The sequence below is a fragment of the Salvelinus namaycush genome, chromosome 13 (genome assembly GCF_016432855.1).
Source record: "Salvelinus namaycush isolate Seneca chromosome 13, SaNama_1.0, whole genome shotgun sequence".
NCBI lineage: Eukaryota > Metazoa > Chordata > Actinopteri > Salmoniformes > Salmonidae > Salvelinus > Salvelinus namaycush.
Window position 1 is genome coordinate 10,892,358 of NC_052319.1, and position 15,417 is coordinate 10,907,774.

General features: G+C 39.7%; 2 protein-coding genes across 5 annotated transcripts; both read left to right on the top strand.

Annotated features, from left to right (window-relative positions):
• Positions 1 to 929: 929 nt before the first annotated feature.
• On the top strand, positions 930 to 10,544 carry LOC120058230 (uncharacterized protein C7orf57 homolog). Of its 4 annotated transcripts, none has more exons than XM_039006733.1 (9): positions 930 to 1,050; positions 1,263 to 1,315; positions 1,569 to 1,754; positions 2,832 to 2,940; positions 3,519 to 3,615; positions 4,198 to 4,277; positions 6,650 to 6,688; positions 9,558 to 9,658; positions 10,040 to 10,544. In XM_039006733.1, the coding sequence occupies exons 2-9, from the start codon at positions 1,279 to 1,281 to the stop codon at positions 10,051 to 10,053; spliced, it is 663 nt and encodes a 220-aa protein (XP_038862661.1). In that variant the 5' UTR covers positions 930 to 1,050; positions 1,263 to 1,278; the 3' UTR covers positions 10,054 to 10,544. The 4 variants fall into 4 exon arrangements, with proteins under 4 accessions (XP_038862661.1, XP_038862662.1, XP_038862663.1 ...); XM_039006734.1 differs by having other exon boundaries at positions 1,569 to 1,745; XM_039006735.1 differs by lacking the exon at positions 6,650 to 6,688.
• An 813-nt stretch (positions 10,545 to 11,357) lies between these two features.
• LOC120058229 (uridine phosphorylase 2-like) lies at positions 11,358 to 14,430 on the top strand. Its single transcript, XM_039006732.1, has 8 exons — positions 11,358 to 11,493; positions 11,614 to 11,688; positions 11,798 to 11,933; positions 12,036 to 12,194; positions 12,896 to 13,010; positions 13,120 to 13,329; positions 13,516 to 13,662; positions 13,822 to 14,430. Exons 2-8 carry the CDS (start codon positions 11,630 to 11,632, stop codon positions 13,962 to 13,964), a joined length of 969 nt encoding a protein of 322 aa, XP_038862660.1. The 5' UTR covers positions 11,358 to 11,493; positions 11,614 to 11,629; the 3' UTR covers positions 13,965 to 14,430.
• Positions 14,431 to 15,417: the final 987 nt, after the last annotated feature.

Genomic DNA, 15,417 nt, shown 5'->3' on the forward strand with positions numbered 1-15,417 from the left:
CTCCTTATTATGACTTAGTATCTCATAATTATGACTCACATATCTCATAATAATGACTTACTATCTCATAGTTATGCCTATCTAGCTCATAATGATTAATTACTATCTCATAATAATGACTTACTATCTCACAAATATGACTTGCATATCTCATAAAAATGACTTACATATCTCATAATTAGGACATACTATCTCATTACATTTACGTCATTTAGCAGACGCTCTTATCCAGAGCGACTTACAGTAGAGTGCATACATTTTTACATACTGAGACAAGGATATCCCTACCGGCCAAACCCTCCCTAACGACGCTATGCCAATTGTGCGTCGCCCCACGGACCTCCCGGTTGCGGCCGGCTGCGACAGAGCCTGGGCGTGAACCCAGAGACTCTGGTGGCGCAGCTAGCACTGCGATGCAGTGCACTAGACCACAGCGCCACCCGGGAGGTCTGACTGGTATAACCTGTAGTCAGATTTTCATTTTTTGGTGGCAGGAACGAGCTTCCATAGAGATGGGAGGAAAGATGTTGTTTTCATTTTCTGCATTGCAAGCCCATTCATGGAAAATTTGCCTAATGTTTTAAGACTAGGCATAATAGAGGTCTAATTACAAGGTATTCAAATAATAAAGCAGAAGATAAAATATTGTTATTATTTTTAAATATATATATTTTGAACATATTTTTTAAACTATACTGTGGGTTATGGATAGGCTACAATAAGTAGCAAATAAAGGGTTTGGTGGATTATTCATAATTTAAATATCTTTATTTTTATTTAATAAACAGTCAAAAACTAAATATAGATATCATCTCTGATTCAAATGAATTTCACATAATTTCTGTTTTTAAACCCATGAACGAAAAAAGGTTATTGAACACATCCCTAAAAAAGTAATGCTCCAGCCCTGTTTCCATGGTAACAAAACTCTCGGCACAGTCAGACGTTTGTTTTGTCACTCCCTGCAAGTTAGCTCGAAATCCATACTCGGGTTTTCTCCGCACTATTTTTGCTGGTGTCCAGATTTGCAAACGCAGTATAGCTGGAAATGTAAGTAATGTTTTGGAATGATGCTTCAACATCACATTAACTTACTAGCTACCTACACTACACTTACATCCATGTACTAAAACGAACATGTATAGCTAGCTGCTAACGCTAGCTGGCAACGCCTTATTGCTAAGCTAACGTCCTTACCGAGCTAGCAATTTGACCAGCAGTGTACGCTAGGATGACAATGTACTGCGTTCTTTTTTCAACAGAAAGACAACAGTAGACATGAACACTGACACAGATCGCCGACAAAACGACCATGGCAAGTACAATTGGTCTTCAAATGTGCAAAGCTGACTAGCTAGCTAACGTAGCTAACCGCCGTTAGCTGTGAAGGCCTAGCTAATATTTCTGAATATGACTCTTGGCTAGCTAGCTAACGTTACACCTCTAATTCTAACAAGAATCTAAGATGTAACGTTACCAGGTGAATGTGCTAGCTAGTTGAAGTAGCTAACGAACTAGCTACAACTTGAAGCAAAGCCTTTATAATTGTGTGTGTTTTTTTATTTTAGGCGTTGGCAATGGTGATGGTGATGATGATTCAACAAAAGCTGCCCCGACCTCGCAGATTCCTGGGATGTCTGACGATGCTAACAATGGTCCTGAGGAGAGGACTAAAGGACGCCGTACGGGAGTCAATGAGTCCGATTCTGCTTATACTAAACTGGCTAAACAAGGAGGACAGAGGGGTAAAAACGGTATTCTGTTTGACCTAGAAATAACAAAGATTATTATCTCCCCTTTAATCTGTGGAAATGAAGTAAGTTATAGCTAGCTATCTGTCTAGCTCATAGACTGTAAAAAAGTGCAGCTAGGTAAAATGACACACCCATCCAGTTTGGAAGGATGGCCTAGCGAGACACTTTAAAAACATTTTTTTATCGTTAACTAGCAAATAGCTAGTATTCTAAACTGGGTGGTTCGAGCCCTGAATTCTGATTGTCTGACAGCGGTGGTATATCAGACAGTATACCACGGGTATGACAAAACATATTTATTTTTACTGCTATAAATACGTTGGTAAGCAGTTTATAATAACAATAAGGCAACTCGGGGGTTTGTGGTATATGGTCAATATACCACGGCTAAGGGCTGTATCCAGGCACTCTGCGTTGCATCGTGCATAAGAACAGCCCTTATCCAAGGTATATTGGCCGTATACCACACCCCCTTGTGCTTAACCAGGGGTTATTGCTTAATTAAGTATACCAGGGGTTCCCAAACTTTTCCACTCAGGCCCCCCTTTCAGCATTAGGGAACATCCCGCATTTCAGACAAGTTATAAATAGCTCCAAATCAAATTTTATTGGTCACGTACACATGCTTACCAGATGTTATTGCGGGCGTAGTGAAATGCTTATGCTTCTAGATCCGACAGTGCAGCAGTATTTGTAACAGGTAATATCTAACAATTCCACAACCAAACCTAATATCTAACAAAACCTAATACACCCAATCTAGTAAAGGAATGGGGTAAGAATATATAAGTATAAAATATATGGATGAGCAGTGATAAAGTGGCTAAGATGCAATAGATAGTAAAGGTCCCTAAAATATGCAATGACTGACATGACAAGAGGAAAACTGATGATGCGCTACCCAATTTCAAAATGACGGCTTGTGCATTCTACTATTACAACTTTAAAGAGTAAGTTGCCGGGACTGATTTCCTTTAAAAAGCCCCCCCCTTTGCTGATCCCTGGGGCACACCCCACAGTTTGGGAACCACTGTAGTGTACAACATTGATAACCAAGTTCTTTTCATTCATTTACAGGTTTATTGTGGCACGAGGAGACCAATTTGGACACCAAACCTAATTCTGCGTCATCTTACAAAGCTCCAAATTGGTTCTCTGGATCTCCAAAAGCTCAAGAGCAAGCAAGGTAAAGCCAAAAAGGCAAATTAAGATGAGAATAATGACGGTTACTCTGGATTAAAAAATAATCTATTTGTGAAGTTCGTTTGTTAGTAATTTATGGCTACTTAGCCAGGCCAAGATGGATTGTGTGCATTGATCATCCAAATTTCATATTTGTTTGAGGTTATATGGTTGATGTACCCTATTGTAAAACAGGGGTGTGTTCAGTTTGTTAAACGTTTTGCTACATTGCGTGGCGGTTTGTACTGAATGACACGTTTCCGCCAAACAGTGCGCACCGTTCTTCAACAGCATTTGTATGTTTGCTCCCGTTTGGTGGGTGTGGTGGGGTGTGGGCTGATCAATATGGGCGTGGTTACCATTTGATATCGCAAAACTCATGCAGAGCACTGTATGCACATTCACCCTCTGGGCCACTGTTATCAAAACATCCTTCAACTAGTCCTTCAGAACATCCGCCGTCTCTGACGTATCAAACATTGCACACTATTGAGTCCTGCTGATTGCAGCCCAGTTATACAGGCTAAGGCTATTATTAGTATAATGGGTTATTTGACATTTGTAAATTTGTCTTTCTTCCAGCCCAACTGAGAGCTTTCAAAACTACATGTCAACTAATGCTCCCTTTGGGAGTGATAATAAGTCAACTTGGGAAAGGGACTTTGATGACAAAGAGAAGGTGAATGGAGAAATCCTTGCAATTTCACTTCTGATGATGCGCTACCCAGCAAATGTAACAATATTTCCCCATTCATATCATATTGGGCTACTATAAATTGAGTTAATAGTTTATTCTGAAGTCTTCGAAGTCCAGTATGCAGACAGACCTGTTTAGATTATTTTGGACATTGACTTCCCTTTTGACAGCATTATATCACCTGCCTAGTATCATGAAAAGCTACATGTTTTTGACTCAGTACAAATATTAGCTAACAATGGATAGAGTTCTCAGACTCGACACCTACCGTATCTAGTGAACTTATAACCAACCACTATACCACCATCTTTGGCTATGTCCCCATTTGTTGCTGAAATGTATTGGATTAGCATCAAATTGTCACTAGCGTTTACCATATTTGAATTATTCTATATTTATCAGATTCCTCTCTTGCAGTTGCAGTGATAGAGAATAAAATGACCTAGTATGTCCAATAGAAGCTGATGTTGCCAACTGAAATAGGGGGTTTCACCTCGTGTTCAACCCTGACGTGATTCCAGATGATAAATGACTATTCAAGACACTTTTTGTTTTTGCTGTCAGATCTCTCCCAACAGCCAGATGGAGAACTTGTCCTTAGCATCAGGAAAGAATGAAGATGCAGCAGGCAATTTCAAGAAAACGTGAGTGACCCCATTGAAATATTTACACCATATATCCACAAGATGGCAATGTTATACTTTTTTATTCACAGCACAGCAAAGTGCAGCTCCAGACAGCTTGGGTACCTTTACAAGATGTAACTCTTTGTTATAGGCTCAAAGATTCAGCCATATATATATATATATATATATATATACTGTACAAAAATATAAACGCTACAATTTAAACGGTTTTAATGAGTTACAGTTCATATAAGGAAATCAGTCAATTGAAATAAATAAATTAGGCCCTAATCTATGGATTTCACATGACTGGACAGGGGTGCAACCATGGGTGGCCCTAGGAGGGCATAGGCCTACCCACTGTGGAGCCAGGCTCAGCCAATCAGAATGAGTTTTTCCCCACCAAAGGGCTTTATTACAGACAGAAATGCTCCTCAGTTTCATCAGCTGTCTGGGTGGCTGGTCTCAGATGATCCCGCAGTTGAAGAGATGTGGAGGTCCTGGGCTGGCGTGGTTACACGTGGTCTGTAGTTGTGAGGCCGGTTGGACGTACTGCCAAATTCTCTAAAATGACTTTGGAGGTGGCTTATGGTAGAGAAATTAACATTAAATTCTCTGGCAACAGCTCTGGTGGACATTCCTGCAGTCAGCATGCCAATTGCACGCTCCTTCAAAACTTGAGATGTGTGGCATTGTGTTGTTATGACAAAACTGCACATTTTAGAGTGGCCTTTTATTGTTCCCAGTACAAGGTGCACCTGTGTAATGATTATGCTGTTTAATCAGCTTCTTGATATGCCACACCTGTCAGGTGGATGGATTATTTTGGCAAAAAAGAAATGTTCACAAACAGGGATGGTCTGCAAATTTGTCAACAACATTTGAGAGAGAACAGCTTTTTGTGTGTATGGAAAATGTATGTGATCTTTTATTTCAGCTCATGAAACATGGGACCAACACTATACATGTTGCGTTTATATTTTTGTTCAGTGTATTTACATTCAAATAGTTCATGTCAAATAGAAATAGAGGTCAAACACACATGACTTCAGTATGTAATTCCTATTGATTGTTAATGATATGGGATTCTTTGTACTGTAAGAATACAAATAATTATAAAGTACTGTTTTGTAATGTGAAAAAAAACAACTGGTAACAGCATTTCTGTGTTCATTCAAAAACAAAATGTGACAAAGTGTTTGAAGTAATATGGGAAAAATATATAATTTGTTGCCGCTTACCGGTTTTGATAGAACAGAGGCCAGCTCTTAGGCCTATACAGGATGAACATAGTTTGTTTCTAACTTTAAAATGTAAGTCTCGTCTAAGCTGCATATCGCCACAAAATAGTGTACTCAATTACTGCACACATTATGATAGAACTATGATTAGTTTTTCGTACATAAAATGGCCTTAAATATACAAATACTAAATCCATTAAAAAAAAAATTTGAAAAATTGATATGGAAACACTGTGTGACAACGGTAACTACAAAAATCATGAATGTTGGTTTCTAATATAAATGAGGTATTTGAATTATAATTATTGTTTTTATTCATCCACACTCTCTGAAATTGTTATCTTGAAAAAATAATTCACTCTGGCCATATTTTTACTAATGATATTGTACATTTATTAAAGCAGTATTGTACTGTATTATCCATGCGTATATAAAAACATTGTTTGGCCATATTTTATCTTTACAAAAAATACGTTAAAATCATATGACTCATGCCAATATTACTTAAAAATGACAGAAAATGCAATTTTCACTGTCTTTTGCCTATGACTTCCAGGGCCCTCCCACTTGTTTACATTTGGCAACAAATGCATTTGATCCGTTTCATAAGAACAAATACTTGGAAAATTTGATTTAATGTTTATCACCCGAGATTGAGTTTCCATTTTTTTATTGAAGGAGATGTGTACACACAGTTTTATGAGAACAATTTGTGGGGCATTTCAGTAGCAGCTAGCTATTTCTGCCTTTGCGGCTAGTTCAAACTCTGAAATTTCCGACTTGCTAACTAGTTGTAGTTCTACAAGTGCTGCGTTCAACCAGTTAGCAAGTCAGAAATTTCAGAGTTTCCTTATTCCCACTAGCATGTGATCTGGAGAGGAGTTGCATGTCATGTGACTTCACCAAAGGACATTATTGGCTAGTGTAAGCCCCCCCCCCCCCCCCCCCCTTTTGTTAAGTTCAATGGTGTTTGTATTTCTTCATTCATGGAAGCAAGTGGATGAAGAGAAATGGTATGTTGCCACATGGCAACATTTTATGCATTAAATGTGAAACGTAGATTGCAATGTGAAAAGTAGGGTCATTTACCAAGCGCAACAGTTTATGAGTGTTAATTAAATCTACACTCTTGGTGTATTTGTGTTTCAGCCCAGCAGCCCCGCTACCAATTGATGGGGCTGAAGAAATGTAACTATTTTAACATTTACAGACCGCTTTGGTTGCAATTCAATGGTATCATCAATATAGTTTTAAAAATGTTTGAAGCCATATATTGTTAACAAAGGCATTTGTTTAAAAACAATGGATTAAAACAACATTCAATTTTGAGTTATGAAGGGACCGTTTTACTCACAAGCTCATGAGGCTGTATATGCTATACAATTTTCTTTTGACATTATTCAAGAATCGATAGGTATTGGCCTCATATCATTCATTTTGGTGACCAAAATAGGGCGCAAATATCCCAGATTGCACCTTTGTCTCTCCAGAAGCTTGCAGATTCAATGTGCTGACAATATTTGTTGTGGTAGTCTTGAACCTGGCCTCCCTAGTTCTCATGCAATATAGCGCTGCCCAAAACTCCTGCCACATACTTTTTTAGAATGGATAAGGCCGATGTGATGTGGCCAAGGAATAGAGTTAGTTAAAGGGCTCGTCTTTCTATTTGTCCCATTATGGCGTCTGTAACAGCACGGGCAGCACCATTTGAGGCCATCTCCATTTTGAAGTAGTCAGTTCTTCTTTTGTGTTTGAAAAAAGCACAAAGCTAATAATGGTGATTTACCACCACCTGCATTGCTGGCGACCTGAACCAAATCTTGTCATTGATCTATTGTAGCACCAGATGGCGATGACATTTACAAACCATAGTTAAACCAACTTGAAGAAGTAGACAATAGTGATGCATGGGTCAGCTGTTTGTTCACCCGGACCCACCTGCAATTCCTAATAACGCAACCGCCTGACTATATGTGTTAAAGTGAAAATCTGGGACCCTAACCCGCAAATAGGCTGATAGAAAATGTGATGTACAGTCAGTGACGACGGAACAATTTTTTTGACGGGGTGCCGGATTTCTTTTTTTCAGCCTATTTTTGATATGTTTCTGCCTTTCAACTTGTCTATAATTGGATACATGCAGCTTTTCTTCAGTCATTACTGCCCTAGAAGATTAAATAAACCCTGAAATAATATCATCAATGTGATTTATGACATCAATGTAACAAATCAATGAATTCAATCTAGTTGACGTCAGTTAAGTTCCCCTTTTATCTCTGCTTCTCTCGTGCAGCAGACTTTTAGGAACTGGAAGAAAATGCATAATAAAAAATATTAAAAAAGGATAGGCTTTCCGTGCAAAATTTCCAAATGACATCATTTTGAAATTAAAAGCAGTGAAAACAACCCAACATGTTTCTGATACGATTTAAGTTTGTCTCGGATGCATATTTTATGTGGTTGGAATACTATCAGCTTTTATGACGCTGATAAAGATGGCACCTTTACAGACGTTCCCTAACCGCGCATTCATTATTTCAAGATGCTGAAAGAAATAAATCCTATTTCTCTACTCCTGTTCCAGAGTCCAAATGTACATTTGGTGTATCACTTTACTGCAATAAGTGCTAAATTCTGCAGGAGTTTATGTTATATTAGGCTAAGTGAGAGCTCATAGACCTACAGTCAGTTTTCAGTTAGGTTACAATTCCATTTAACCCATCTGGCTACAATTCCCTTGAGGTGCCATATTTGAAGTCCCCGTCTTTTGACTCTCGAATTTGTCTAACTCATCACAGTCATCACACACAACGTAGTCGGCACTGCTATCATCCTCTTTTACCACTTCACCAAATCTTTCCCAAACATTGCTTTTCTGGCCCTCCCTTCTCTTTATTTTCAACTCTCCATTTCGCTGCTTTTTTTCTCTACTTATTGAATTAAACTCCAACATTGTCCTTTTTGCCTCAGCAGACCGGCGTAAAAAAAAATCTCCCAAGTTCCCAAAAGCGTTTGCCGATTGGCATGTATGTGGCGGGCGTACAGTTAGGCGCTAAAGCTTAGGCTTACCAACTAATGGCAGATAAAAATAATGAAACAAAAACCTCAATGTAGCCTATAGACAGGAACTGCAGAATAAATATATTTAGGGATTTCTAATGCATTGTTTTCTCTTTATTCAACCCGCCACCTACCCGCCCTTCAGGGGACTGCGATTATGAATCACCGCCCTACGGATAAAACAAAGGGGACTGCGGGTTATGAGTCACTAGTAGACAATGCTCTAAACATTATCTGATCGCTCCCAGCCCATAGGAATCCCCACCCAGTTAACTACTTCAACATGGTGGGAGATCTTAATGGCAATGTCCATGCAAAAATGGGTCCTCTAACACTATGGGCCAATGCCAGACTTGCCTGTCTGCAAATAATACTGATGAAAGAAAACAGATGTCCTCACAAACCGTTCAGCTCAGTTAGCTATATGAACCAATACATCAACAAACAGATCGCTAGCTTCAAATAGTGTGATGACATGACCTCCCCTGACTTTGTTTATGCTACCAATGTGGTCTTTACTCTGCAATGCAAGTCATTGTGCAAATGTTGTTTTTTACATTTGCCACCTGTCAGTGACCTGTGACATTGACCTGTCAAACATAGGCCTACAGAGATGTCCCTTTTAAGCGTACAGCGTTATGTCAGAGATGGCTACGTCTACGCAGTCAATAAATTATTAGAACCATAATGAATAAAAGGACATTTTAAAATGTGAAGACATTGTTGACCCATTTTGTAGGGTACAAAAACATGTATTAGTTCAACTGTATCTGTTAGAGGTAAGTGTTTTCAGGGTCCAAATTCAGTGTTTGCTGTTAGTGTACTCCCCCCTCACCATATCAATCAGCTGACAGATTCTCCCACTTTTTGTATGGTTGTTATGAACCCTCCACTAGCTCTACATGTTCAAGAGCTCAATGTTTTGTTTTCCGCATTTTATTTAGGCCCCATTTTGTCCCGCCGCTGTGTTTTAAATGCTTGCCTTTTGGTCTTGCAGATCTCAGAAATCTCAGAATTCGACCCCTGTCAACATGTCTACGCTCTTGAGCTTTGGCTATTTAGAGGACCAGAAAGGGGCACCAAATACGCATTCATCAAGTAAGTAGCTGTTCGTGACAGTGGGTTGATGTTGGAACTTCAAGTTCATTTGAATTCAATTGGCAATTTGGCTCATTGCTCAGAAGCACATGCCCCATAGACTAACTAATAAAATATTGAATGTATATAAAGTCATATAGATTTATTTTACAATAAGTCATGTATAGATCTACATAATGTATAGATCTACAGAAAGGACACCGAAGTAGAGTTGCAAAATTTCAATGGATGTTTCTGTTCAGACAAGATGATATGCCTGTTGATAAATCAGTCGGGGAAATCCTGACTTGCATTGTTATCCGTGATCATGGGGTGGGACTGCAAATCAAAATGTGTGGGGGGAAAACACCCACACAAATTAACTTGTGTGTATTCCTGCAGGTTCCAAGGAGTAGAAAGGAGCAAAGGCAGTGACGCACGACTGACTCCTCAATGTTCTCCTCCACAACGTTCCTTCACCAGGTTTTGCCTGTTCACAACCGCTCATAGATCAATTAAAGCAGTTCATTTTGGTTCAAGTCAGAGTTAAGGCGCTCTTGTCATGCTACATGTTTATGCTTGTCCCAAGAAGTATACACAACTGCAAAACTTGATTCTGTTAGATTGCCCTCACAGACCTGCTCTGTTCTGTGCCTGAAGTTGCTAATGAACTGCATTTTCACTGTAACACTAATAACAGCTAATGTACTAGCCTGAGCTATGCTCTTGTTTGTCTGTTGTAGTTTGGGGAATGATGGTTTACTTTTAAAAGGTGTCTATGGCTTAGAAGGGCTCCTCTAAAAATGCCTGCTGTTTTGAAGTGTTATCTTTTTTTTTTTGTGCCTCGTTATGATTACTATAAAGATTTGTTTTAAAGAAAATAAATGTGTTGTGCATGGAAACATTGGATGTGTTCTCACTCTCTTTGTGTGCTTAATGAAGCTCAATGAAGCACTCATTACCATTTGAAATGGTATCTAGACATGTATTAGTTGAAGTGTGACTCATAGCTAGATTGTTCCAGAAACCTGAGATCTCTATGACTTTACTTACATAATTGTTCTTTCCTCTTTTCCACTGTTGTCAGAGTAGAAATTGTGTTCTACCGACGTAATTGACACAGGATACAAAGTGAATATTCAATATCATCGGACATGTTTTTCCCCGTAATGATTAAACAAGTTGCTTAAGTTAAATAAAAGGTTATATTTAAAGATTAAAAAAAATAATAATAAATGACCAGGATATGTGGCATATCTAAAACATCCGGTTAAGGTAATATGTTTTGATGATACACACAGTCAAATATTTGTGCACACTCAATTGGTTTGGAACCTGAACGTCATGAGATGCCCGGGATTCGGTGACAATTACGTAACAGTCTAGCTCGTGTTTGAAAACTTGCCAGGACAGCGATTTTGTTTATGTAACATCATTCATCATGTTTTGAGAATGGTTGAATGCACCTGGCAATCAGAACATTGACTTGGCTTTTTACTATTTCACAAAATTTCAATTGCATGGCCCTTGTACAGTATTTTTCAGTATATATATATATATATATACTGTTTCGAGTCATGACTTTGGATCTGGGCCAAGTATTTGGAAAGTTTGTCTGTCAAAGTTAGCGTTTTTTTTTTAAATCACTTAACGTTTCAGTGGGAGAGACCAGACCAATGACTGGACCAGACAGTCACTACCCTTCCCTCCCCAACCAATCACCCCATAGAGAAGTCACAGGTCAAAGTTATATCAGCCCAAGAGGCAGAGACAGGCAAAGAGTATTTGGGAACTGCTACACAGCACAACAGAGAATATTACCCTTTGAATTCAGAAGAACCTTTCTAGCCTGAAAGGTATGTTTTGCACTTGTGGCTGTAGTAATATTGTGCCTATAAATATTGTGTTTATAATATATTGTGTTATAATTCAATAGTTGATAGTAATTATAAATGTTTTCTTCATATTTCTTTTAGTATACAGTGAACAACTATGTCACCTATTTTACTGAACGGTATAGGGACTGTCACTGACCATTCTGAATATATCGAGTGAGTATATGTATTTTACTTTGAGGTTTTATTATACTACTGGTTATTGTCCTGCACTAAAGAACCTTCTGTTATGCAATTGTCATGTGCTCTCTCATATCAATTACAGACCCAAGGTCCCTTTCAAGAACCCCCAGATCCATGTTAAGAACCCCCACTTGGATACAATGGAAGAGGACATTCTCTATCACTTCAACCTGGGGACCAAGACCCACAACCTACCTGAAATGTTTGGAGACATCAAGGTTTGTGAAAGTTACCCAGACCAAATAGTTGCAATACCTGATTTATGAAAGCTAGTCTCATAGACGGAGGAATACAACGGCCTTTCTATCTCCCCCATGAAGTTTGTGTGCGTCGGCGGCAGTGCCAATCGGATGAAGTCCTTTGCCCAGTTCATTCACCAGGAGCTGGCCTTGCCCGGAAACATGGATGACGTCACCGATATCTGTGAGGGAACCGACCGCTACTCCATGTACAAAGTGGGACCTGTACTTTCTATCAGTGTAAGTATTGCACGATGGATACATCTCCCTCACACAAGATGATAATCTGTACTTGCCTTTCGATAGCCTGTATAAGACTACAACTTGGAAGTGAAGATTCTTTATGTAGTGACTGACACCTGAAATGGTGTTCTATAATTTTCAGATGTTTGTCCAGTTTGGTGTGTTGCTGTATCTTCTAATAATAATGTATTGGATTTATATAGCGCTTTTCCACCTCGATGCTCACCTCTACCAACACCATTGTATGGTACATATCTGGGTGATGCACAGCAGTCATTTTTTGTGCCAGAACGGAATTGAAAGTCTATTCCACGTTGGTTCAAAGGAATGTTATTGAAATGACGTGGAAACAACGTTGATTCAACCAGTGTGTGCCCAGTGGGAAGAGTGCCTGGCGACCTGAGTTGCTTCCCGCTGCGCAGCTGTATCACGGTGTCGCCGGCAAAAGCTAATGTGGCCAAATGTTTTCCTCCAAGTAAGCTAGTAGCCTTCATGGAAAAATAATTGTTCATTTGGTAACTGTCTGGATGTCACCGTGATACAGTCTACTCGATAGGGAGAGCATGCACGACAAGTCGGTGTTTCACAACACCAGGACGTAGTGTCCTTCGCCACCCCACCTGCCGAGCACTGCTTTCCTGCAGTTCTGTTAACCTTAGTCAGTAAAGATTGTTAACCTCACCCCACTGTTTCTGCAGCATGGTATGGGCATCCCTTCCATCTCCATCATGCTCCATGAGCTCATCAAGCTGCTGCATCATGCCCGCTGCATCGACTTCATCCTCTTCCGCATTGGCACTTCCGGTGGAGTCGGTAAGAGCATACTGTCCCCCTTCCATTCTTCTTTCAAATGTTGATACACATTTAATACATGTTTATCTAGTTGAGTGCCACAGCTCTCTAAATCATGTCACCATTACAGGTCTGGCACCAGGAACAGTGGTGGTCACAGACAAGGCGGTGGACTGCTTCTTCCGTGCCCAGTTTGAGCAGGTGGTTCTAGGTAAGGTGATCACAAGGAGCACAGAGCTTGACGTGGGCGTCTCCAAGGAGCTGCTGCAGTGCTCCTCCGAGTTAGAGGACGTGCCCACCATCATCGGCAACACCATGTGCACCAGTGACTTCTATGAAGGTAACCACATCACGTAACTCACCTCTGTACACTCTGCTACACAAAAGCCCTAAGTTAAAGCTACAGTCTGCAAGTTTTGTTGTATTTCGAAACGCAGACTGCCTCTTTAATTTAGGATGTACATTCCCAATGTTGCCTACTAGCCTTCTGGTCTAACCCAGTCTGTTTTCTGTTGTGGTCCACCAGGTCAGGGTCGGCTGGATGGAGCTCTCTGCTCCTTCTCCACTGAGGACAAGCTGGAGTACCTGAGGAAAGCCTATAACACGGGAGTCAGGAATATTGAGATGGAGTCCACCGTCTTCGCAGCCATGTGTCGTGCCTGTGGCATCAAAGGTATTATTCCAAATAAATTAGTCCCACTGTCTCCAATGCCACTAACTTTGACAGAGAGAACCTGTAATCAAAAAGTTTTTTTTTTTTTAAACCTTTTTAACAATGTTTTTTTTACATTGTTTTGATATTTCTAACAGATGTAACTTTTTTTCACCACAGCTGCAGTCGTATGCGTGACTTTGTTGAACCGTTTCGATGGGGACCAGATCGCCACCCCTCATGATGTGCTGGTGGAGTACCAACAGAGACCTCAGGTTCTGGTGGCCCACTTCATCAAGAAACGCCTGGGCCTCGTCGTCTAAGCTCCCTCCGATCACCTCTGCTGCCCTTGGAGTGTAAATAGCTACAGTGCCAACTGATATGTGGATATATGTATATAGACAAGTTGATATGTGATCAGATATTATTTAAAAAGAGTTCTAAGAGTACATGAAAATACATTTTGCAGATTTGTTTAAACGAAGCTCAAATGCTCTTATGCAATTGTGTGGTATTTGTGTATATTTGTATGGTATTATATATTGTGTGACTGAGTACTTTGACTGTGTAGATGAAATCGTTTTTCTGTGTTACTACTGGATGACATTAAATCCTGTGACTTAAAATGAATCAAATATTTAAACAAAGAAGCACTGTAATTTAATCAAATGACTCATGCAGGAGTTAGGCACTGGTGTAGCTGGGATATATTTAGAAATGGAAATACATCTGACTTCATTGTACCTGACGTTTTAAAATCCTGAATAAATTCATTTCAGGCCTGGCTGATATGGGTCCACATCCTCTTATTCCGCATGGATTAGTAAGAAAGGACTAGCTTCGAAATGGAGATGAGACACTACAGAATTGCGGCCTAGATCAGCCTGCACTGACACGTAGTACAATCAGCATATTGTCACAATATCCATGGATGTTACACAGTCAAATATATACAGCTAAACATACATGAAAGGTTTGTCATGACAGGCAAGTTATCTAAAGTCACAGTGGCATAAAACACAGAAATTCTGTGTTCAATGAAGTATCAGATGTTGATGAATAGCAGAGGGAGGCATATGAGGAAATACTGCAAGGAATAAGTTCAAAGTTGAGCCAACATCATCTGAATTGACAATCACAGAAATAGCCCAAAGAAGAAATACTGACAACTCTGTGGACAAATATCACTTATCTACAGTGGGGAGAACAAGTATTTGATACACTGCCGATTTTGCACGTTTTCCTACTTACAAAGCATGTAGAGGTCTGTAATTTTTATCATAGGTACACTTCAACTGTGAGAGACGGAATCTAAAACAAAAATCCAGAAAATCACATTGTATGATTTTTAATCAATTAATTTGCATTTTATTGCATGACATAAGTATTTGATCACCTACCAACCAGTAAGAATTCCGGCTCTCACAGACCTGTTAGTTTTTCTTTAAGAAGCCCTCCTGTTCTCCACTCATTACCTGTATTAACTGCACCTGTTTGAACTCGTTACCTGTATAAAAGACACCTGTCCACACACTCAATCAAACAGACTCAAACCTCTCCACAATGGCCAAGACCAGAGAGCTGTGTAAGGACATCAGGGCTACAATTGTAGACCTCCACAAGGCTGGGATGGGCTACAGGACAATAGGCAAGCAGTTTGGTGAGAAGGCAACAACTGTTGCCGCAATTATTAGAAAATGGAAGAAGTTCAAGATGACGCTCAATCACCCTCGGTCTGGGGCTCCATGCAAGATCTCACCTCGTGGGGCATCAATG